Source organism: Agelaius phoeniceus, chromosome 1 (genome assembly GCF_051311805.1).
Source record: "Agelaius phoeniceus isolate bAgePho1 chromosome 1, bAgePho1.hap1, whole genome shotgun sequence".
Lineage (NCBI taxonomy): Eukaryota > Metazoa > Chordata > Aves > Passeriformes > Icteridae > Agelaius > Agelaius phoeniceus.
The window spans coordinates 770-22,665 of record NC_135265.1 but is presented as its reverse complement, the minus strand read 5'-3'; the positions used below and the strand labels follow the sequence as shown (position 1 = coordinate 22,665).

Below are 21,896 nucleotides of genomic sequence, written 5' to 3'. Positions count from 1 at the left end.
GGCTCGGCACTCTGGGAGCCTGAGGACAGCACTCAGCCAGGAGCAATGGAGCCAAAGGCAGCGTGGAGCCTTCTCTGTGGCTTTGGACGTGAGCAGCAGAACCAGAGCCGCACCTGGGCTTTTCTTTAGCTCTCCTTCTGCTGCTCATCTTCTTGCTGGCAACCACAGCATCGCAGATTCTCAGAATGTTTGCGGTTGGAAGGGACTTCTGGAAATCATCTGGTCAAATGCCCTGCCCTGCTCAAGCACAGCCACCTGTAGCAGGTTGGCCACAGCCATATCCAGATGGCTTTGGAGTGTCTCCAACATGGGAGACTCTGGGCTGGGGGAAAGGCAGATGGGGTTTGAGGGTCTTACTGCAACTTGTGCTATTGCTTGGTCACCCTTACAGTAGAAACGTGTTTCCTGGTGTTCAGAAGGAACTTCCTGTGTCTCAGTTTGCACCAACTGCCTCTTGTCCTGTCCCTGGGTACCACTGAAAAGATCCTGGCTCTGTCTTCTTTAAACTCTCCCTTCAAGTTTTGGTAAGTTCCCTCCCCACCAGCCTTCTGTTTTCTAGGCTGAATAGTCCCAGATCTCTCAGCCTTTCCTCAGCTGTCAGGTGCTTTAATGCCTTAATCATCCTCATGGACCTTTGCAAAATTCTCTCCAGTAGCTCCCCATATCTCTTGCACTGGGGAGCCCAGCACTGAGCACAGTACCAGAGGTGTGTCCTCGTCGGTCTTGGGAATAGAGAGGGATCACTTTCCTCTACCTGCTTGCAACACTCCTCATGCAATTCCATCCCTGCAAGTTCTTCTGCTCCCCCAAGTCTGTCAAGCTCCATTAGATCCTGAGCAATTTTGTTTTGCTACCTACTGCAGATGCACACAACCCACACATTTGACAGGTGGGGTTGAGAAGCCACCATCTTTATATTGCAAGTGACAGTGACTGAAGTCTGATTTACCAACTACTGCGCTGAAGACTGTTTTCTTGTTAAAAAACTTTAGTCTAACAATAAAGTAAATGTTAAGTCAAAAAGTTGGCAAACTAAAGATAAATTTAGGACAGGACAAGCCAAAGAAGGATACTGATATTTAGTGTAACAGATCTCAGGAGGATGTTAGAAATTAAATTTTTGATGGTCTGGGCAAAAGTTCCAGCTCAAAAGTCTTTGAAATCTAAGTGACAAAAGATGGGAGAATATACTAGAATAGGAAAATATATAAAGATACCTTGTTCTTACACTTTTTTCACAGCATCTGCAACAGGCTTTATTGAAGAGTGAATTCTGGGCTGGCTGGAAATTAATTCTGATTCTTTATGGCAGTTCTCATGATCTTGTGTTATACTCTCCATAGTGTTGACCCCAACGATCAGAAGAAGACGGCGTGTTATGACATAGATGTAGAAGTTGAAGACCCATTAAAGGGCCAGATGAGTAGTTTTCTTCTCTCAACAGCTAACCAACAGGAGATAACAGCATTGGATAACAAGGTATTAGCTCAAGAGTAAAGTATCCCATGGTACATGTACTCCTTGTGTAGCTTCACATGTGTTTGGTGTCAGGTGTCAAACAGCAGTGTTGTGAGATGGGAACTTGTTAAGGGCATGTGCTTTCAAGGGATGAATAAGCCAAATGCAGTGGGAGTACATCAGGGTGAATGGCATTCCCGCTTAGGATTTGATCCAAGGCCTAACATGGTTGTGGAGATGATAGAGTTTCACAGATAGCATACCAAGTGCCCTGATGCTTGAGAACCACCTGAACTGTATGATTAACTTTTTATTGAAAGGTCATGATATCTTATTAAATTGCTAAGGCAAAGCTAGGAGAATCTCATACTCAGGTGTGAGTTCATAAGTGCAGAATGGCTTTTTGCATTAGGTGGAAATATGGAATATGCATGGCAGGAAAATCACTTGGACCACTTTGACAGTTCTAAGTGTTAGGGGAAGAGGATCATGTGCGCTTCAAGTAATAATATCAGTCTTAAGGCAGTGGTGGGTTTTGCAGACTGTTTTAGGGATTCATGTCCATGGAGCTGTCAGCCAGTTCTGGCATTTGTCAATGGCTCATTTGGGTGGGTAAGGGATAAACTAAAATACCTTCTCAGAGCAAGGCCCAGGTTCTCTTTGTTTGCTGCAAATACAAACAAATGTGTTAAGCTCTGGTCCTCATGCAGTTTGAAAGGGAGTCTGGGCATCAGCAATGCCATGGATTCTGGTAACTCTTGCAGTGTCTTTGCTGTCATGGTTCTTGAGGATGGTCCTTGCAGCTGCTCAGTCAGTTGCTTCCCAGCCTGTATAAGCTTGCAAGCAGCACGCACAGGGTTATTCTGTTTCCAGTCCTGCTCACCTTTTCCTCTGGCTGTGTCACCTCTTTTTTGAGTATTTGCGACAGCACAGGGCAAGCAGTGATCAGTGAAGTTCCTGAAGTCACTGCTGGGTGAATGGGCATGGGCTGTGTCCCTCTGTGTGCAGCATTGCTGTGCTGCCGTGGAGTCTCCTCCTGGGAATTCACTGGCACGTGCCAGTGGAGTTCACTCCGCACAACTGCAGCGTTTTCCCAAAGAAGGAATGATTTTAAGTTAACAGCAGCTCTCTTCTCTTAACATACCATGTAGTAGCTACACTAGTGGCCTTGACGGCATAACCAGATCAGGGGATGATTATTTTCTCCCATGTGCTTGGTCACCTTAGCTGTTTTGGCAAAAGAGATGAATGCATGAAACTAAACGAGATAAGTTTACTATTTCAAACTGGAATGTTAGAGGAACAGGGCAGCGGAAGTTTGCTTTTGTGTGTGTCTGTGTGCAAATGGTTCATGAGATGTCCTCCCATTCGAACTTGATGATTATCCATTATAGGACGTTGACTCTTCTTCAGTCTTCATTCTTCCCCACTAGTTAATATTTCTGCCATAATATCTCTAAAGATATTATTAATTTTCTATAAACCTTCCATACGTGTGATTTCTCATTGTTCACACTCTTCTTTTTGCAGCCATTGTGACTTTTACAGGCTTTCTCTTAAGAAAAATCTAGAAGTCATGGCTATTTATTTGACATGGACTTGATCACGAAACTGCTAGAGGTTTTAAGGATTACAGTAGGATATTGAAGATGTGATCATGATGGTAGCCAGGGGAATAACTGCTTTCTTGCACTGGGCACTGCTTCACTGCATATTTATGTAACACCTTTCCTCAAAGATCCCAGTCTTGGCAGGCAGAGTGATTCTACACAGGAAATTATTTCACTGTGCAGTGACATGGCTTAGTTCTGCATGCCATGCAGGGGTTCAGTGCAGGAAGTGAAGGACAATCCTGTACCTATTTGTATTGCAGAAGTACAAGTGAAACTAAAATGTAGTGGCAGGATTGCAGTTAAGTTGCTGCTTTTTTAATTGAAAAAGCCCTAGGAAGGGCTGCACAAGTCTATGGCATAGACTTGTGAACTTTTTACATTACCAGGAGTACAAAGACAGTAACAGAGCTGACCTGATGGTCACTGGAGCATGGGAGAAATTAAAGAATATCCATTTGGTTTTTTTTCTGTCAGATTCATGAGACAATTGAATCCATAAATCAGCTAAAAATACAACGTGATTTTATGCTGAGTTTCTCCAAGGATCCCAAAGGATACATCCAAGACCTTCTCCGGTCCCAAAGCAGGGATCTTAAGGTGAGAAAAGATTTGAAAAAGAATGAATAGTGGAACCAGAATGGAAGAATTTTATCTAAATGTACATAGAGTATATAGCCAAACATCTAGGATGGGTGATTAGTGGAAGACAGACAATGAGTGGAGTGCTGGAATCCCAGAGTAGATAGGAAAGATAGTTCAGGTTGGAGGAAAGATAGTTGAGGTTGTATTCCAGTTCCAGTGGAACAGTGGTGTTTCATGGGAGTGGTAGGTCAATTTGTGGCCAGACAGTAAGTTTGAAATACAGGGCTTTGTATTCTGTAAATTCAAAGCTATGTAAAACTCAGCAGGAGCATCGTAGAGTATAAGAACACAATTTGGGTGTTGGTTCATAATTTAATCTTATCAGCTGTCCTTGAGCTTATCTTTGAGATATACAAGAAATCAAAATGTAAAGAAGTTCAGTTGTTTGCCAGCAAAAATTAATAATTTGTTCCTCACAGTGTCACATTTTCATCTTTAACTGACATGCCTCAAAATCGATTGTATTATTGAATCCATGAAATTATTTTAATAAAATCATTGTGTCTTTCTTATATATATGCCTATTGTTACCTGAATAGTCTTCCCAAAATCTACTCTAAAGATTATGGTTATTACTATTTATATTGTATTCACAGGGGACAGGAATCTGATAGCATGTGTAAATAAAGCTGACCTGTACTTGAGGGACTTAAAAACAGAGGTGTTGTGGAGCTTCTCTACCTAGATACATGGAATAGTTGTTCAGTTTGCCCTGACTGAGAACTACTCCCATAAGAGCCTTTTCTCTTAAGGTTCTGCCCTGCTGGCATCAGAGTTGTGATTCCACAACATGGCTTTGCAAAATATACCAATAACTATATTTACCTGTGATTCTGTGATGCTGGAGACAAAGTCATCAAATTCTATTTTTTGTAGAATGGTTCCAACCCTCTGCTGCCCTATCCCTGGAGGCAGATTGGACAGGGCTTGGAGCACCTGATCCTAGTGGAAGGTGTCCCTGCCCATAGCAGGGGGCTGGAATGAGATGAGCTAAAGGTCCCTTCTAACACAAACCATTTGATCGTTCTATGACCCTGTTTTGGCAGTAAGCATACATTGTCCACTTGCTTTGGGCTTTGAGAACAGTTCTGACCATTTTTATGTGTCATGTAGATAAATTTTCACTCTGGGTAAATCTGAAAGTTTCTCTATGTGGTGGAAGAGCTGTGGTGAAAAATGGTTTTATTTTTGTCACAGGTGATGACTGATGTGGTTGGAAACCCGGAGGAAGAGCGCAGAGCTGAATTTTATCACGAGCCCTGGTCTCAAGAAGCTGTGAGCAGATATTTCTACTGCAAGGTATCAAAGAAATATCCACACTGCTGACTTACAAATGCATCTCTTGCCACTGAGCAATTTAATCTGCTAAACTGTACAGTGTGTCTTTTTCTTGCAGATCCAGCAGCGCCGACAGGAATTGGAGCAATCTTTGGGAGTGCGTAACACATAAGTACTGCTCACAAGATTCCATTGGCATCGTGACCACCAAACCAGTGGACTGCTCAGTGTTACTTAGCTCACTGTTACACATGGACCTGCTTCCTGACTGGATGAGAACGTGCCGTCAACACACCAGTCAGAACACCAGCTTTAGAGTGACCCTTGGAAATCTTGCCCAGGACAGGTGTCTCAAACCATTCCAAGCCAGAGGCAGCACCATACAAGTGTCAGTGTGAAAGAGGACTAAAGGTTCACTCATCAACGCACATTGTTCAGTTTTAGTGGAAAGTTAGACTCTACACAGCAAATCCTTATGGGCTATGCTTAGAATCATGGGTGGCACCGATGGTGGAGGTTGAGATAGGTGTTCTAGGAGACTACAGATTTAGAGAAATAAATGCAGTTCTTACCCTATGGTACCCAAGAGTCTCAAACAGTAACTTATCTGGGATTAGACATTTTCTTTCTTAGGGGTGGGGATGCTTTATATTCCTGAAGAGAGTTTTTATTTCAGCTGGACCAGTGCAAGAAGCTATCTCAGCATCTGAAAGAACAAACTAGGAGCATTTGCATCCTGGAGTGCAGAGCCCATCTGGAAGAAAGACATCTAGTCAGGCCATCTCTTCTGCAGGTGCAAATAATTTCTCTTCCCCCTGTCCCGGCAGTGAAAGGTAGATTGAGTCACATCTCACTAGATGGGTACGATCTGTACACTGTACTGAGAGAAAGAGAATACTTCCTGGGATAAGAGCTGCTTATGCATCCTTAACATCAGTGGGATTAGCAACAAATGAGGCATTCTGAGAAAACTAAAATAATGTAATGGTGCTTTGCTGATGCCTACCTTTAACACAGCAGATATTAACAATAAGTATATATGTAAAATACCAGATTATTTAAATGTGTCTCTGTGTGCCTGTAGGGTTCATCACTGAAAATAACTTCCTAATTCTTGGTGTAGAATCCAAGAAGCTTAACTTAATGTCACATGGTAGTTTTTTCTTTACTACAAGATGTTAAGAGAGTCCCTAGATTGGTCTCACATTTTGGTCATAGGTGAACTGCCTCTTACTATGAATTATTTAGCTCTCCCATACATGATACGTGCTGGTTATTTTGGATGCTGTTGAGTTATAAAGCATATCAGCCTTAAATAGCACAGAGAACATATCCCTTGGAAATCATCTTCTTTGTAAATGTATGACAAATTCAGATAATGGGAATTTATAGAACAATTACTTGGAAGCAGGGACATCTTCCTTAAATCCTTCCCCTCCTCATTTTTTGTAGTGCACAGATGAGCTGTAATAAAGGCCCAATATAATTTCTAGTCCAAAAAGCAGCTTCCAAAGTATAACTGTCCATTTGATGATGTGGCACTCAAAATCCTCTTCTAGGTTACTCCTTTTCACCTCCATTCTTACACTTCCTTGGAAAGAGAATAAAATTCACATGTGATGTGGAAGGAAGGCAGCTCTTCTGAATAAATGCATTTTTTCTCCAGTGTTGTGTTTTCTGCTGTCTTTGCCAGTTTCTCCCTTAGTTTAACTTAAAAGTTTCTTCTCTTGAGTCACAGAAGACACAGTCTTCTCTTTACCCCTTTATTTAATATCTTTGTTTTCACATTAATAGTGCCATAGCTTTTAGTCCATCCATTGTGTTCAGAGATGTCTTGGAAAATTTACTTTTGATTGAATTTATGTGATGCAGTACTCTCCCACAAAACCTATTGGTGTGAGAAAAAGTACCTCATTGTCTGAGGCCTTTTGCTGGGAATGGCATGATTTGGCATTTTTCCCTTTTGTGCTAATGCCTCTTTTCACAGTGAAGTGTGAAATCCTGCAGTCTTAAACTGGTTCTACTGAGGGACTGTGAGGCTGCCACAGTGATGGACTTGAAACGTTACTTAATTTAGGACTCCACTAATTGGACTGCAAGCAAGCATTATGAGGAGAAAACAGTGGGGATCACCTGCTGCTGTGCTTCCATGTTTGTTATGCTGCTGTGTCCCTGGTGTGCATGCTGCTCAGTGTCCAAAACTCCTGTCTGTGTGTGGCAAACAGAGCAGCTACAGTCAGGGGTGTGCTCAGTCTGCAGGAATAAGGAATGCAGAGGAAAATACGCAAGGATGTGAGAAGGACTGAGATAGATGCCTGCAGAATGTCTGCCAGGGAGTTCTGGGGTCTGAGAGCCTTCCCGCTGAAGTGGAAGATACTTGAGAGCAATACCAGCCATTTGCCACAGCTGACAGCACACTGGAGTCCAGCCTGGATTTAGAGCCTCTGTAGAGTTAATTGGATGGATCTGGTTTCAAGTCTCTTTCAGAGTAAATTAACAAAACTCATGTGGTGTTGGTGCCAATGTTCACAACTGCATCACTGAAAGCTGAGGCTCTGTCAAGCAACAGCATTGTACTGAAATGAGTGTGTGCATGAATCAGCCACTGAAGATGGCCCTGGAGATTGCAGTCCAGAATCTAAATTCCTATATTTCACTGTCTATAAAAAAAACTGGTCACTACCATTGAGTCTTAGGACTAGCTGTCACGTATCTTTCCTTGGGTCAAACTGAGGTTTGAGATTCTGATGCCTTTTTCCTGTGTTCAGGCGCTGTTCAGATCATTTACTGAATCAGAGAGAGAAAAATTTTGTCCTTTGTTCCATAGGTGAAATTAAGAGCTCGCTTGTTTGTGAAACAAAGAAAAACTATTTGAAGATAAGTAATGGTGCAATACTGGAAGCAACTAGAGCAAGTGTTGCTGGAGCATTGAAAATTAAAGGCAGTGGCACTGCAGAGGCAGGTAATTATGGCAGACTGTGAATGAGGAATTTATGTTAAATTCAGGATGGTTGTCCTTTTGTGCGTATCAAAGATTACAAGAACACGTATTGGGATCTTCGGTTGCCACCGTGCAATACAAATCTATGCACACTGCAAAAAAACATTCTGTGCATAGAAGTAGTTCATGTATAGGTGATAATATAGATTGTTAGAAAATATAGCATCAAACTAGGTAAGGGTTCAATGGAATTCTGAGTGCCAGTAGGAGGGAAACGTATCTTGGAGCAGAAGTGTTAGAAACAGGGTTTTTTAGTCTTCTGGGTTGTTGGCCATGAGGCAGGAATCAGATCAAATGTTTCTTAGAGATTGAAGGGGAAGCAAATGTTCAGTTGTGGAATAAAGAGAAGAATACAACAGTGGGAAAGGAAATGAAAAACGGAGCAGAGTAGCACTGAAGCACCAGAAAGACACAGCACAAGATAATGTGCAAAGTACTCCTGGAAATAGCAGAGCCCACGTGAGTGTGCATTCTGTGTGTGCATGCAGACATGCAGAGCTCTCTGTGGGAGAGACAGTCTCAGTGGTGTGCAGCCTGGGAACGGGGGGCAAGCACAGAACCAAACGCTTTGCAAATAACTTTGAGACACAGTGTCAAGGTGTTTTCCCTGTTACCAGCAGGGATTCAGTTGTTCCACATGGCAGGGTTGGTAGCTGCAGTGCAGACATTGTCTTGGCTGGCAGGTTTCTTACACCACATTGTTTAGAACAGGTGAAAGTATTAGTATATAAATCGATATTGCTGTTTATCCTAGGGCTCCTAATTTTGCCAAAATGCTAATCAGGTGTTAGGGGTTGTTGCTCTGGTTTCGTGTGGAGAACCCTTTTAAGGCAATGCAAAGAGATAAGGAGGGAAGGAAGGCTCTTTTTCCTAAAGAAAGCAGTCTCCTTTCTGTAACTGCTCTGTTATTTAATAAGCTGTGTCTGTTCTGCCAGATCCTGTGTTATAAACATTTTTTCCCAACTCACTGAAGAGAGGAACTCCATTTTAAAAGTACAACAGTGGGTTTGTGAGAGTGAGCAAATACGTGTATAAAGCATAGGGGGAAGGGAGAGAGAGACTCCCTCTACTCTGTAGCCACCCTATCCATTGTATGATGCCGAGTGATTTCTAGAAGAGCCTTTAACAATAAATCCTTTGTTTCTTTGTATCTCCTGCACTAATCCTATGTGTTGTAATGTACCTTGGTTTCTTTCTGCTCCTGCTAATGATCTCTGGTGTTTGGATTTCTCTTCACTTGTGAATGCACACACACTTGCAAACATTGTGAATTCCTTTTTTCACTAGATTCCACCTTCAGCCGTTTCCATACTCAGTAAGTGAGAAATCCTTTCCATTGGAGAGATCTGGCTCCTCTCCTGGACAGCCTAGAGCTAAAGCTTGGATGGTGAGAGGTGGTGTAGGAATTACAGAGTCACCATCTCCATCATCTCCATGTGCCACTGTGGTAGCAAACAGGTGGATACCACTCTATAGCACTTCTCCCTAGCTTCTGCTTAAATTTTAAAAATCAAATGGAGTTTCTTCTACGATGTGTAATACGTTGTAGATCAGGCCAGGAGCTTCTGAAGAGGAGACCCCTGCCCCCTGTCCATTGTCAGTTTGGCAGGGAATATTGTTTTGTTCCAGTGGCTGGATGGAGCTCAGGGGACAGTTGTGGCTGTCAGCTTTGGAGTTTGATTGCAAAAGTCACTGATAAAAAGAATGACAATGAGATTTGTCAAACTGGTGCTTTCAGACCTCCCTTGACATCTTTTCTTTGTGTTGGAGGTTGTTGTGTATTTGCACTACAGGGAATGAATGTCCCCTTCCAAATTCAGCCCAGAAGGTCCCAAGGGCTCTTACTGGGAATATTTCTTCTTTACTTTCTTTCATTTGTGATGACATAATCTCCAAACTGCCAGGAGAAATTCCTTAATTTCAGAGCTTTGGAGCTGGGCTCCAAAAGGAAGGAACCTGAAACTGCTTCTTCTGATAAATCCCTAAGTATGGGAGGCCACATGTAGCTCACTGCCGTAAGCAGCTAGTAACTTCCACGGATATTTTAACTATTGAAAATGGTGACTTGTATTTCCTCTGGGCACAAATGACTTGGTTGTCCCATGCAGAATCCCCTGAAGCTGTGAATTGCAGTCCAGAGCATCTTCAGGCTTCTGGTGCTCGGGGCTGTGGTGTTGGTTGTGCAGAAAACATCCCAGGCTGTCTGCCCCAAGTCTGGATGTGCATTTCCACAGTTCCTCAGAGTGGGGAAAGGCAAAGAGGCTGCTGGGAAGGGCTTCCTCCCAGGCCTGGCCATCCTCAAGACACCTCAAGTTTTGTTTTTAAATGTTTGTTGTCTTTTGTTTCCCAGCCCAGGGCTAAGCTGGAGAAAAGGTGGAGAGAGTAGCAAGTGAGACCTCCCATGTTTAGATCCATCCTTGGATTCCAGGTTCGCCCAGTGGGTCTGTGCTGCCTGAGGGAAGGAAACGTTGGGAGTCCCTGTTTGTTCACCTGTGCAGCTTGGAGGAGAGACTGAGCATGACATTGCAAGGAGGCTGCACTTGTGTAGTGACTGCAGGAGAAGCATCTTGCCCCACGTGTCTCTGTGTGCTTCTGTCCTTACCGTGTGTTTGGCACTCTGTCTTTTTCTCTCTTCTTCCACATGCCTCACTCGAGTTCCTTTTCATTCTCTGTGGTGCTGCCCGTGCCATTGCTCCTCAGAGGATCCTTGTGTCCCGTTCCCTGTTCTTGTTCTTTTTTAATGCTTCTCTGTCGTGCTGCCCATCCCAGTTTGCAATCTTTTGTTTGTTTGGGGGCTTTTGTTTGTCTGTTTCTTTTGTTTTTTGGGTGTTTTTCAATTTCATCCTGCACCCTGTTCTTCCTTTTCTTCCTGTGTCCTCTCTGCTTCCACTCCATCTCGCTGCCCCTGGCCCGTGACAGCGAGGCTGGGCAGGAACCTCAAGCCTTCTGGGGGCTGCCCCCCCTTTCTTGTTGCAGCAGAATCCCTTGCTGGGGCCATGCACGTGTGGGAAGGGCTTGGGGGAAGCGCTGCGCTGCTGTCCGGGGCAGTCGGCTTCGTTCGGAGCCTTCTTTGGGGGTCAGGGAAAGGCGGGGTGAAGACTCGGGGCTCTGATGCCGTTGGGGGCAGCCCAAGGTGCCCAGGAGAGGGAGCCCCACGGCGGTGCAGGAGCAGTTGGGGGGCGGGCGAGGGGCGGGGGTCACGCTGGGTGCCGTCCCCCAGAGGGACCCAAAGCTGCCACCAAATGCACAGGGAGGGGTGAGTGGGTGTAGGATGCTAAAACCTGGCAAGGCATTCGGTTTTCTAGGTATTGCTAAAGAATAGGAATTGGTCTCTAAACTCAGCTGGGGAGAAACCCTCTCTATGCACTCATTTGTTTACAGGAATGTAGAAGGTTCCGACTGGAGATGGGTAGTAGTTCTGAAGATATTGCCGTGAGGTTTTGATCTAGGAACGGAGCGAGCTGTGCCCTGGAACCCTCAGAACAGCTGCAGGGGCTGAAGGCGATAGAAAGGGCTCTCTGGCACCTTTTGCCTCCGTTCTCTGCCAGCGCCCAAAGCGTGTCGCAGTCCCGGAAGAGGCGCTTGTCATCCCGAGAGCCAAAAGGAAGACGTGTCAAATCCCAGCTCTGCCTTGTGTTTCGTGTGGGTTTTTTACTTCGTATTGATGTCATTCCAGAGAGCAAGGAAAGAAGAAATGGGACCGGCTCCCACTATTACTGTGTGAAGGCTTTTTTGAACGGCTGCTGTATTTATATTGTCTTTTTCCACTCCAAGCTTGACTTTTGCCCTCGTTTTTCGAGCTCTGCTGCATTGGGTGTCCCAAGGAGGGCGGGGTTCCTCAGCAGGGCTCTTAGGAGGCGGCGCTGATTCTGCTTTTTCTGAAGGCGTCTCAAAGCGTGCTACCAGAATGACAGTTTTGTGCACTGGAAAGCTTTCCCTCAGTGCCATCAGCGCACGTCCGTGTCTGAATTGTGGAAGCAGACGGACTAAGAACAGCCAGCACCCGGAGCAGATTTCTGTTGGCTCTGTGTCTGTGAGAAGCGGGCTGTGTGCTGGACGGGGAGAGGCGCTGTTGGAGAGTGGCATCAGCGCCAGGTGTGAGCTGTGAGGATGATGGGGGGCTCGGAGCAGCCCCAGGTGTGAGCTGTGAGGATGATGAGGGGCCGGCTCCTGCCGGGGGGGGGGGGGGGGGGGGCGAGGCTGTTTTAGGGGGAGGCTTCGCCTCAGCTGCCTTTTGCATGGAGCTGCTGAGTAGAGGGGTTCACGGGGGGGCTCCCGGGGCTGTCTCATGGAAGGACTGCGAGAGCTTCTCGCAGCGTCTGGGCGAACACCTGGATACGCGCTGGATCCGCGGAGCGTCGCTTCAAGGAGGTGCCGAGGGACGAATCTTTGTGCCGGGAAGCAGCAGCCGAACGGGTGAGCGCGTGTGGATTTGGAGCGGGGACTTTGGTCCTTTCCCTTTTCAATTGGATCTTGGCAGTCCCCCCTCCCCGCTTCCCCAGGAACAAAAAGGGAGCTTGTGAAGACAAAAGAAATGAAGGAGAGGCAAGCAGCTACTCTCCTAATATTGTCTGTGTTTGAACTGGGGGGGATCCGCTTTCGCTTGCGGTTCCAAGGATGTCGGTTGAAGGAAAAGCTGCCTTTTCCCGGCTGTTAGGGGTATCCCAGGGGTGACAGGGAATCCCTGCGTTCCATTTGAACGGGAATGGGCAAAGTATTGTTGTCATCGGATGGCTTTGATTTGAAGGTAGCCAGCCCATTTTCATCATCCTAAGGTTTAAATGGAGGGGACAGCGCTGGTGTCCCTCCTTTGCAAGGGTTTGAATGGAGGTCAAAATCCCCCCTTGCACATGGCTTGAAGGATTTCATTGGAGGAAAGCCCCTTCTTTTCTGCTCTCCCAGGGGATGAACTTGAAGGGGAGAAGCCATTTCTTTGCCCTTGTTGAAGCGAGGTGAGCGCCGCCCGCGGCGTCAGTTTCGGGGTTGAGTTGCGGGAAGCCGCAGCTCTGGCGGCGTTTGCAGGGCTGCAGTCGGGCTGTGCCGCTGCATTTGAGGGCGCTTCTTGTGGCCGCGGCCCGGCCCGGAGCGTTGCCGCTCGGGAGCGCTGCCGGCCCGGGCCGGGCGGGTGCCGAGGCGCACGGGGAATTTGGCGCGGCAGCGGCGGAGCCGCTTTGCCGGTGCGAGCCGCCGTGCGGAGCCGAGGGCAGCTGGCGCCGGGCCGGCCAAGGGCGGCAGAGGCGGCGCGGGCGCTGCTGCGCCGGCCCGGCCGGTGCCGGCCGCTCTGTCCGCTCCGGGCGCGGGGCTCGGGCGCCGCCGGGGCCCCCCGGGCAGGGGGAGCGGGCGGGGGCGGGGGGGTCTCCGTGGCGGCGCCGCCCCTGCGCGCCGGAGCAGCCGCCGGAGGAGCCGCTTTGCCGCCGGGAGCCGCGCTCCGTCCGGGGCCGGCAGCGCGGGGTTGGGCTGCCGCAAGTTCTTGGGTGTCGCGGTTCGGAGGTGGCTTTGTAGGGATCCATCGCACGGGTTTGTTCTGGTCGCAGCGGGTGTGCGCTAAGGGCTATGGCGTTCTTCCTGACCGGTACGGTTCTCGGTTCTTCGGGTGGTGACGATAAAGGTTTGGTTTGAATCGAGTTCTGTAGTCGGATATTTTTTTTTGCCGGGCTATTCTGCTTTTAAAGGCGTGCAATGGTTTCTACGGGTCGTTGCGTGAAGCAGCGGCTCGGATTTTAACTCTGTCGCCGTGGCTTTTATTAGCGTGGGCGTGTAGCGTTTGTTTCGGTGGGTTCGAGGTGGCGTCGTGTCGTTAATAGCAGCGGGGTTTTTAAAATCTCTCTAATTGCGTTTGTGTTTCTCGTCTTCCAGGGCTTTTATTTCTTTGGTTTGTTTGATTGTAGTGTACGTTTTATTGTGACGGATCATTTGGGCGATCTTGTGAATGGTTACGTTTCTCTTTCGGCTTTGTGTTTATTTCTGGGTGGTATTTTTATTTTGATCGAATGAGGCTCTATGCGTTTATTCTTCAGTTGGGAATAATTTTTTTGATGCAAATTAAAGTTGCTTTGGTTTGGGGGACTTTTGTTTTACAAATGTATTTTCTTTTGGTTTTTTTTTTTTTCTTTTTTTCTTTTTTTTTCTTTTCGTTTCTTGTTGTCCTTTGACGTATTTGGTGGTTATTGATCAGTTTTATTTTTGGGAACGTGGGTATTTCTATGGTGGGTCTTTTTAAGTAGGTTTTTTTTTTTTGGGTAGTTATTTTCTTATTTTTTAGTGGTTGAGATTTTTTGGTTTTTTTCTATTTCGTTCATTAGTTCGCTTTCTAAAGTTCTTTTGACAGAGTATTGCTTATTCTTTGAGTTAGTGTAGATGTAGAATTTTGGTTAGTTTTTAAACTAACGTTCAGGGTCAGTGGCACTGATTGGAGTTGAGCGAGTTGGTTTGGGTTTTTTTAGAGGTTTTTGTGATTTGCTGCGTGTGTTTCTCCAGGGTTTTCTTTTCGTTTGGTTCCATTTTTCTGATGTGATGAGAACTGTTAGTGAAAAGAGTGTTGTGTGTTTTTTTCGCTGGCAGTTGTTTGGCTGGTGGAGGTATCTTGATGGTTTTGGAAGACATTGGTGGGAATTCGATGCTGTTTGTTTTGTCATTGCATTTAGGAATTGGATTTTAAATGTAAAATTCTAAGGATAGCTATCTTTAAACAAAACGAGTAGATGTGTAGAAATGGGAATAAACTTTTATTTTGATCTATTCGATCTCTATTTAAAATTTAACAGGTAACTTAAGTCATGATATATTCCAATAAGATATTGTATTTTTCAAAGAGCATTGTGTATGTTGATAGATATATCAATAGAGATGCTAAATATAAACACAGCTCAAAGGAAATTTTAAATCTAGAAATGTGTTGCGAATCTATGCAGATATATAGATCAAATTATTAAAGGATTGTAAATGTAAAGTGACATAAATCCATACAACACGTAATACAAGTGATACCGTATAGATCTTATGATGGTATATTATAGGAAACAGCTATAAATCTAGTCCATCGCTATGATATAATATCTAAAACATTATAGATATGGTAACTGTAAATACAACAACATTATTAAAAGTAGTTTAAAAGAAAGGATGGTTTTGTTTTTTACTTGGCAAAAGCAGGGGTTTTATTATAAAAACTACAAATACAAATGATAGAAAGGTAGAAATCTACTTGTAAAAAGATCTTATGAATACATCAAGATGGATATAAAAATTGAAACTATTAGAAAAAAGAAGTTGTAGCAGTAGATTTGGTACATGATAAAAATAATGATTTATCTCTATGATGTGAATAATAGATATGTGCTATGTAATGATGAATGGAATGCATCAGTCTAAACGGTGACTATAAAAGTGAATATAATTATGCAAGCTCTAAATATAAAACTATTTCAATAGAGTTGAAAAGAAGGGTTGTTTGGTATTTGTTTGGTTAGAGATGGGATTTTTTTTGGAAGAATAAAAGTGTGATAGAAATCTAAATGGAAGTCTAGAAATATACAATCAATATATAATGATATTGCTACAACCACAAAGTATGAATAAATACAGATAATAGGAATAGGCATAATAGATTGTATAAACGACGTAACACATCACTGTCCGGTCTAAATATGCGTGTGAATAGAATTAGGAAAACTAGAACTATCAAATTTATTTCAAGAAGGCATGAAAGAAAGGGGGCTTATTTGGTTCTTGTTTGGTAAGAGGCAGGTTTTTGGCATTTATTTTTCGAGGAGTTTTTGGGGGGGATGGCCCCTGTTCTTTTTTGCCGCCTTGGCCGCCCGCAGGCCCAAGGCGCGCGGCGCCCCCGGCTGGGGTGGGCGGCAGTGCTGCCGCCTTGTGGGCAGAGCGCGGTACTGCAGCCCGGCGCCGCCGCCAGGCAGCCCTCTTGGGCGTGGCGCGTGGCGGAGTTTGTTTGACCTTCTGAAAATGGCGGCGAAAAGGGCGGGAAAGCGGAGGACCCTGGTGTGTCTATGCGGACTGCCTGCACGGAACACCGACGCCGGCGCAGCCCCGGCGGGATTTTTGTGGCGTTTTAGGTGTACCCGACACGGGCTGTGGGGTCAGCGGCGCCGCGGGCGGGCGTATTTTGGCGTGTTTCTGACCGGCATGTGAGTAACCGCCTCTCTCGGCCGAGGGGGGGGGGGGGGGGTCCTCTCTCGGCCGCCATGTTGGGAGTGGCGTGTCACCAATGTCGCGGGAGTTTGTTTGACCTTCTGAAAATGGCGGCCAAAAGGGCGGGCAACCGGAGGCCCGCGGTGTGTCTATCCGGACTGCCTGCACGGAACACTGACGCCGGCGCAGCCCCGGCGGAATTTTTGTGGCGTTTTAGGTGTACTCGACACGGGCTGTGTGGTCAGCGGCGCCGCGGGCGGGCGTATTTTGGCGTGTTTCTGACCGGCATGTGAGTAACCGCCTCTCTCGGCCGAGGGGGGGGGGGGGTCCTCTCTCGGCCGCCATGTTGGGAGTGGCGCGTCGCCAATGTCGCGGGATTTTTTTTTTTTTTTTGACCTTCTGAAAATGGCGGCCAAAAGGGCGGGGATATCGGGGACCCGGGAGTCTGCCGCCCTGTGGCCAGAGCGCGGTACTGCAGCCCCCCGAGCCAGCGCCCTGCCCCTCGCCGCTGGCTGCCGGGGGCGGGGCAAGGGCGCGGCTGCCGAGCGAGGCAAGGGCGAGGGGCGGGCGGGGCGGGCTCGGTAAATGGCCGGGAGGGGTGAAAGACGTTCAGGAGTGCAAAAGGGACACGATGGCTGAGAAGAATGGCCGGGGGGGGGGGGGCGCGGCCCGGCGGGGCCGCTTTCGGCGGGCGGCGGAGGCGCGGTCGCAGCGCTCCGCGGGCCGGGGGCAGCGAGCGGGGGCGGGCGAACGCCATCGGAACGGGGCTGCACCCCCCCCCCGAGCCCGCGCACGCGCCTCTCCAGGCGGCGGAAGCGACGGCGGGCCGGAAAATCCCGGCGGGGCGGCGGCGCTGCCCGCCCTTTCTGCCGCCAGCTTTGCAAGGTAAGACCGCCCCGTCCCGCCCCGCCCCGTCCCGCCCCGCCCCGTCCCGCCGCCCTCCGGTGTCTGTAAACAGACAGACTCCCACTGGCTTCCCACTTCTCCGTGCTGGAGAGTGGGAGAAAGGTCCGTGCTGCTTGCCGTGTCCTCGGTGGGCAGAGAGCTCTGACCTTGCCTTGGATGGGCTGCTGAGGATTGGATCCATGGGGATGTGCTTGGATGCATTTAGTGACCTTTACAGATTTCTTTCCCCGCTTTTTTCAGTTCCCAGAATCATGGAAGAATTCAGGTTGCAAGGGGCTCTAAAGATCACCTCATTCCAAGGCTGCTGCCGCCGTGGGCAGGGACGTGCTTCCATCGAGCAGCTTGCTCAGAGCCTCATCGCAGAGCACCGGGGGGCCTTGAGCACTTGCAGCGATGGGGCAGCCCCAGGACCTCTGAGCAACCTGTGCCCTGTGCCAGCCAGGTGCCAGAGGAGGAAGGAAGCCCTTCCCACCTGGAGCAGAGGCTGCGTAGCCTTGTGTCACCGAGCGTGTGAGACAGAAAGGCCCTTCCTTTCTGGAGGGGTAACAACACTCAAAGCTCTTTCTCGGGACAGGCCGAGCAATGGAAGGCCAAAGGAGCCTTCAGTTCTTCCAGCAGCTTTGGGAACAACTTGAAGGAGGAGCAGAGCTGGCCTGGTGCCTGCCGGCTCTGCAGGCAGTGGGCATGGCAAAGCTGCAGCTGCATCTGTCTTCTTGGCTGAGGCTTTATAAATGAGGCGCTTTTCTGTAGTTCCTTTTCAGGCATGACGTGCAAGTTGCCCCTAGAAGTCCAAAGGCAGCTGTTTTCTTAGCAGAAGGAAGTCAGGAGGAGGCAAAGCCAGCAGCTAAGTCTGGATAAAAAACTTGGCTAACCTCTTTTCCCCCCCCTCCTCCAAACAGGCAATTGTGAAGCACTCAGCAGAGATCTGCCCGGGAGGAAAAGCAGAGCCAATCTCTGAGAAGAAGGGACGTGCGAGCTCTGGCGAGGACGGCTGCTCCCCCTGGCCTTGGTGTGGGACCTCCTGAGCTGCCATTCCTGTGGTGGGAGTGTTTCTCCTCTCCTCCGGCCAAGCCAGAGACCGCCCAAGGAAGGAGCAGGTAAGGTTGAAGTACCGAGGTCTCCCAGGTAAGAAGTGACACGGCAAAAGGAAATGGCCTCAACTTGCAGCAGGGAAGGCTTAGATTGGATTGGAGGGAAAATTTCTTCACTGAAAGGGTGCTGAGGCGTAGGAGCCCAGGGAAAGTCCCCATGCCTGGAGACATGTCAAGGATGTCAAGATGTGGTGTTTAGGGACCTGACTTGGGGGGGCAGCAGCTGGGCTCGATGTCCTTAGAAGGCTTTTCCAACCACAAGGATCCTATGCTTCTGGAAAGCCTTGACCCCTCTGGCTCTAGCACAGCACCTGGATGCTGACAAAATGAGGCTGGTCCTAGAGCCTGGAGGTCCCTGTGCCACAGGGAGAGGACAAGCCGGTGTCACCTGCAGGGAGGGTCTCGTCCCCAGAGAGCCGTCAGTGACTCCGTCCCTGCCCGGGGCTCTGGGTGCGCCCTCGGGGGGCGGGGGACGACACCTGCCCTCAGGTGTCCCTCTGGGCACCTGGGAAGGGAACCAGGTCCATCCGTGCGGCAGCTGCAGGGCTTGCAGGCTTTGGGGCTTTGCAGCTGTGTGCCTTGTCACAAGGTGGCAGGGACGTGACACTGCCTGGCAACGCTGCTGGCCTCGGATCCTTGCTGCTCTCATCCTTATCCCATATGGATTTAGCAGCAATCTTCTGTCTTTGCTTTCAAACTGTCCTTGGGAGAGTTCCAAGAGAGGGTCATTAGTTATTTCAAAGCCTACATCTTTTACCTCTTGGCACTGAAGAGAAAAGACACAAACCTGCTTTGCATCCTTCTGCCTGGAAGTCATTGTGACACGGGGAAGGGAGGAAGGGGCTGGTCGGGGTCAGCCTCTGCTGAGCCTCAGCTCTTGCTGCTCCTGCTCACAGGGTAAAGCCAAAAGCTGTCGTGATCAAAAACGCAGGCCGCCCTTCTGACCTGAGTCACAGGGGCCGTTTCTTCTGAATGAATCAAGGTGGGAAATCATTCTTGGAGCTTCAGAAGAAAAAAAACCCCAGAACCGTAGGTACGTTTGTAAGAGTGTGTATGTACGGACATTTCCTTCGATGAAGAAGAAAATCTTAGAAATATCATGTCACGTCTGGCTTCCTAGAGAAGATCCTGAACTCTGGGCTTCTGAAAGCAAATGGCTGTGCATTTATAGGAGCGTTTCCCTTCTTTTTATGTGCCTCCCCCAGTCATCTTCTACCCTTGCCCACGGCAAGGAGAGCGCGGTGATTTGGCTGCTCCGCTCTGCCGGGGTTGTTGCAGGCTGTGTAGCAGGGAGTGAGGCCTTTTGTGGCTGCTCATCAGACATTTTCCTACAGCCTTCTCCCTGCAATGGTAAAATGAGACTTGTGTTAGCGAGCAGTCAAGTAGAGCAGGTAACATTAGAAAAGAATTGTTTCTGAGCTGCTGTTCACTAGCACGTGTTTCCCCTTTCCGGCAGAGCGCGCATCATTGCGGGCTTGGGATCGATTGAAATGCGCTAAGGAAACCAGCTCTGGGGAGGGAGGGAGGGAGGGAGGGAAATGCTCTCTTAACATGTGCCAATTCTTCTGTCAAACTCATCAGGGCAGGACAGCGTTCAGACTGAAAGTGTAAGAAGATGTGGAGGGAGACAGAGAATCTGACAGGAGCACCGGACTCACAAGTGCACGAATTTTGCTTTTGGCTTGGATTCAAACTCAGAAGTTGTAAGGAATTTGGGAAGGAGAAGGGACATTTCAGAAGGAGAAGAAGAAAAAGAAGTTGTTGTTGTTGTTACAGCCCTGGCAAAATCTTTGGTTCTAGCTAATAAAGGAAGTTAGTTGAAATAAAAAAAAAGAAAAAAACGTGGTGTTTTTTTTTTTTCCTTCGCTGTTGTATTCGTTGGTGGTTCGTTATATGGTGTGTTGTTTTATTTCTTGGTCTTATTACCTCTGTGTAAATAGTTTTTTTGAGTGAAGCTAACTTTCTGGACGGGTTGGTTTGTATTTGAGGTAGGATTAATTTCAAGAGGTTTCTTTCCTCGACTTCTGATAGGCATTCCTGGGATTTTGGTTTTGTTTACTGTGTGTATCAACAGAGAGATTTGGTAGGGCCAGCTGGGCTGCTGGAGTTTTGGGTGTTAATTTATGAGATGGCTTTTGTTCAATGCAGTTTTGAATTGTTGAAAGGGTTTTTAATGTAGTGGTTTTAAGGCGGTCTTTAAGAATTGTTTGTATCGTTTCACGTTGTTTGTAGTTGGTGTACGATCAGGGATATGGTGGAACTTGTTGAACGTTCTGGTTTTAGCGTTCCTAAGTTCCGATTTCTTTCTGCTTTGCTGTTTTGTTTCTGGTTTTCTTTTGGGGGACAGGGGCATTTGTATACGGTGGGTTTCTAGAGGCAATGTGTCTTTCAATTTGGGTAGTGATATTTTTTAGTATTTTAATAGTTTCGATTTTTTTTATTTTCATGCTTTTAATGAGTTGTTTTTAAATTTGGAAGATAACCTTTCTAGATGATTGGTATTATTTGTGAGTTAGCCTCAAGGTAGAGCTTTGGGGGCTTTTTTTAGTAATGTTTAGGGTCAGTTGTAGGGTTTTGAGTTTAGTGAGTTGGTTGGATTTAATTTTTCACGGGTGTTTGTTTTGACTAGCAGTTCTGTCATTTTCCATGTGTATCTGAGTTTTTTGGGGTTTTGAGCCATTGGTTGAGGAGGAAGTTTATGATGAGAATGTACGGAGCTTTTGGGCTAGTTATAGTGGGATTTCAAATGTCTTGACAGTTCGGTTGATTTGAGTTTTTCTTAGGGTTAAATGTTGTGGGGTCTTTGTTCTGTTAGTCCTAGAAATAGGTTTGGTTTGGATACGCTGCGATGGGATGAGCGTGGGCTGCGTACCGGTGCTGCCGAAGGTGCGGTATTTGTGTGGTTCTGATGCGTTGGGTTAATGAATTGATACGGTCTAATATATAGATTAATTAAAGTAGAAATAAATATCTATATAAAAACAAATATAAAATGATAGTGGTAAACATAAATAGAGAAAACAAATAGATAAACACATAAAACTATACTATATAGTATATTATTGTAACAGATGCTAATCTATAGAAATGATAGTCTATTATATATGTATACAAAGATATATAAAGATCGGTTGTAAATAAAAAAAATATTTAGATAGAGTTAAAAGGAATTGGGATTCTTTGGGATTTTTTTATTAGGTTATAGGCTGGGGTTTTTTTTCTAGATAGAAATAATATAAAAATAAAAATCCAGATCTCCAAATATATAACGCGTATACCGATCTCTCTAAATATTGAATATAAAGAAATAGAAGTAAAAGAATATCTAGGATATAAAAATACTATATATCTATTATTCTATTAAAAGGTATTCTCTCTAGTATGTATAATACCTACAAATGTAATAAATAAAAATATAAAAGTAAATGTGAAGAGAATGATGAAAAATGAGATGATTTTTAGAGTTTTAAATATGGTTTAGATAAAGGGGTGTCTTTGGTTTTTGTTTGGTTAGAGGCAGGGCTTTTATTTGAAATAATAGAAGTATTATAGAAATGTGAATCTTAAGATAGACATCTATCATAAGTCTAGAAAGAGAAATGACGAAACTATGGATAGAAATTGAAATCTAAATCTATGTCAGTAATATGAAGAGTTGTAGTATAGAATAGAAATGACCTTATGTGGCAATATAAATGAGAAATGGGAATAGAAATAGAAGAAGATGTAAATATAGTTGGAAAGAAAGGGAATTTT

At 46.4% G+C, this 21,896-nt stretch overlaps 1 protein-coding gene across 6 annotated transcripts in view; it reads left to right on the top strand.

Moving 5' to 3' along the window:
• SMARCD3 (SWI/SNF related BAF chromatin remodeling complex subunit D3) overlaps positions 1-6,656 on the top strand; it is a 75,215-nt gene extending 68,559 nt beyond the window's left edge. For 5 of the 6 annotated variants that reach the window (XM_077176320.1, XM_077176338.1, XM_077176276.1 and 2 more), the window contains 4 exons: positions 1,344-1,479; positions 3,546-3,668; positions 4,911-5,012; positions 5,092-6,656. In XM_077176320.1, the coding sequence (XP_077032435.1) occupies positions 1,344-1,479; positions 3,546-3,668; positions 4,911-5,012; positions 5,092-5,163 (433 nt within the window). In that variant the 3' untranslated portion in view covers positions 5,164-6,656. The remainder of the gene's footprint in view (positions 1-1,343; positions 1,480-3,545; positions 3,669-4,910; positions 5,013-5,091) is intronic. The other variant, XM_054630786.2, reaches the window with a different exon arrangement.
• The last annotated feature ends 15,240 nt before the right edge of the window (positions 6,657-21,896 follow it).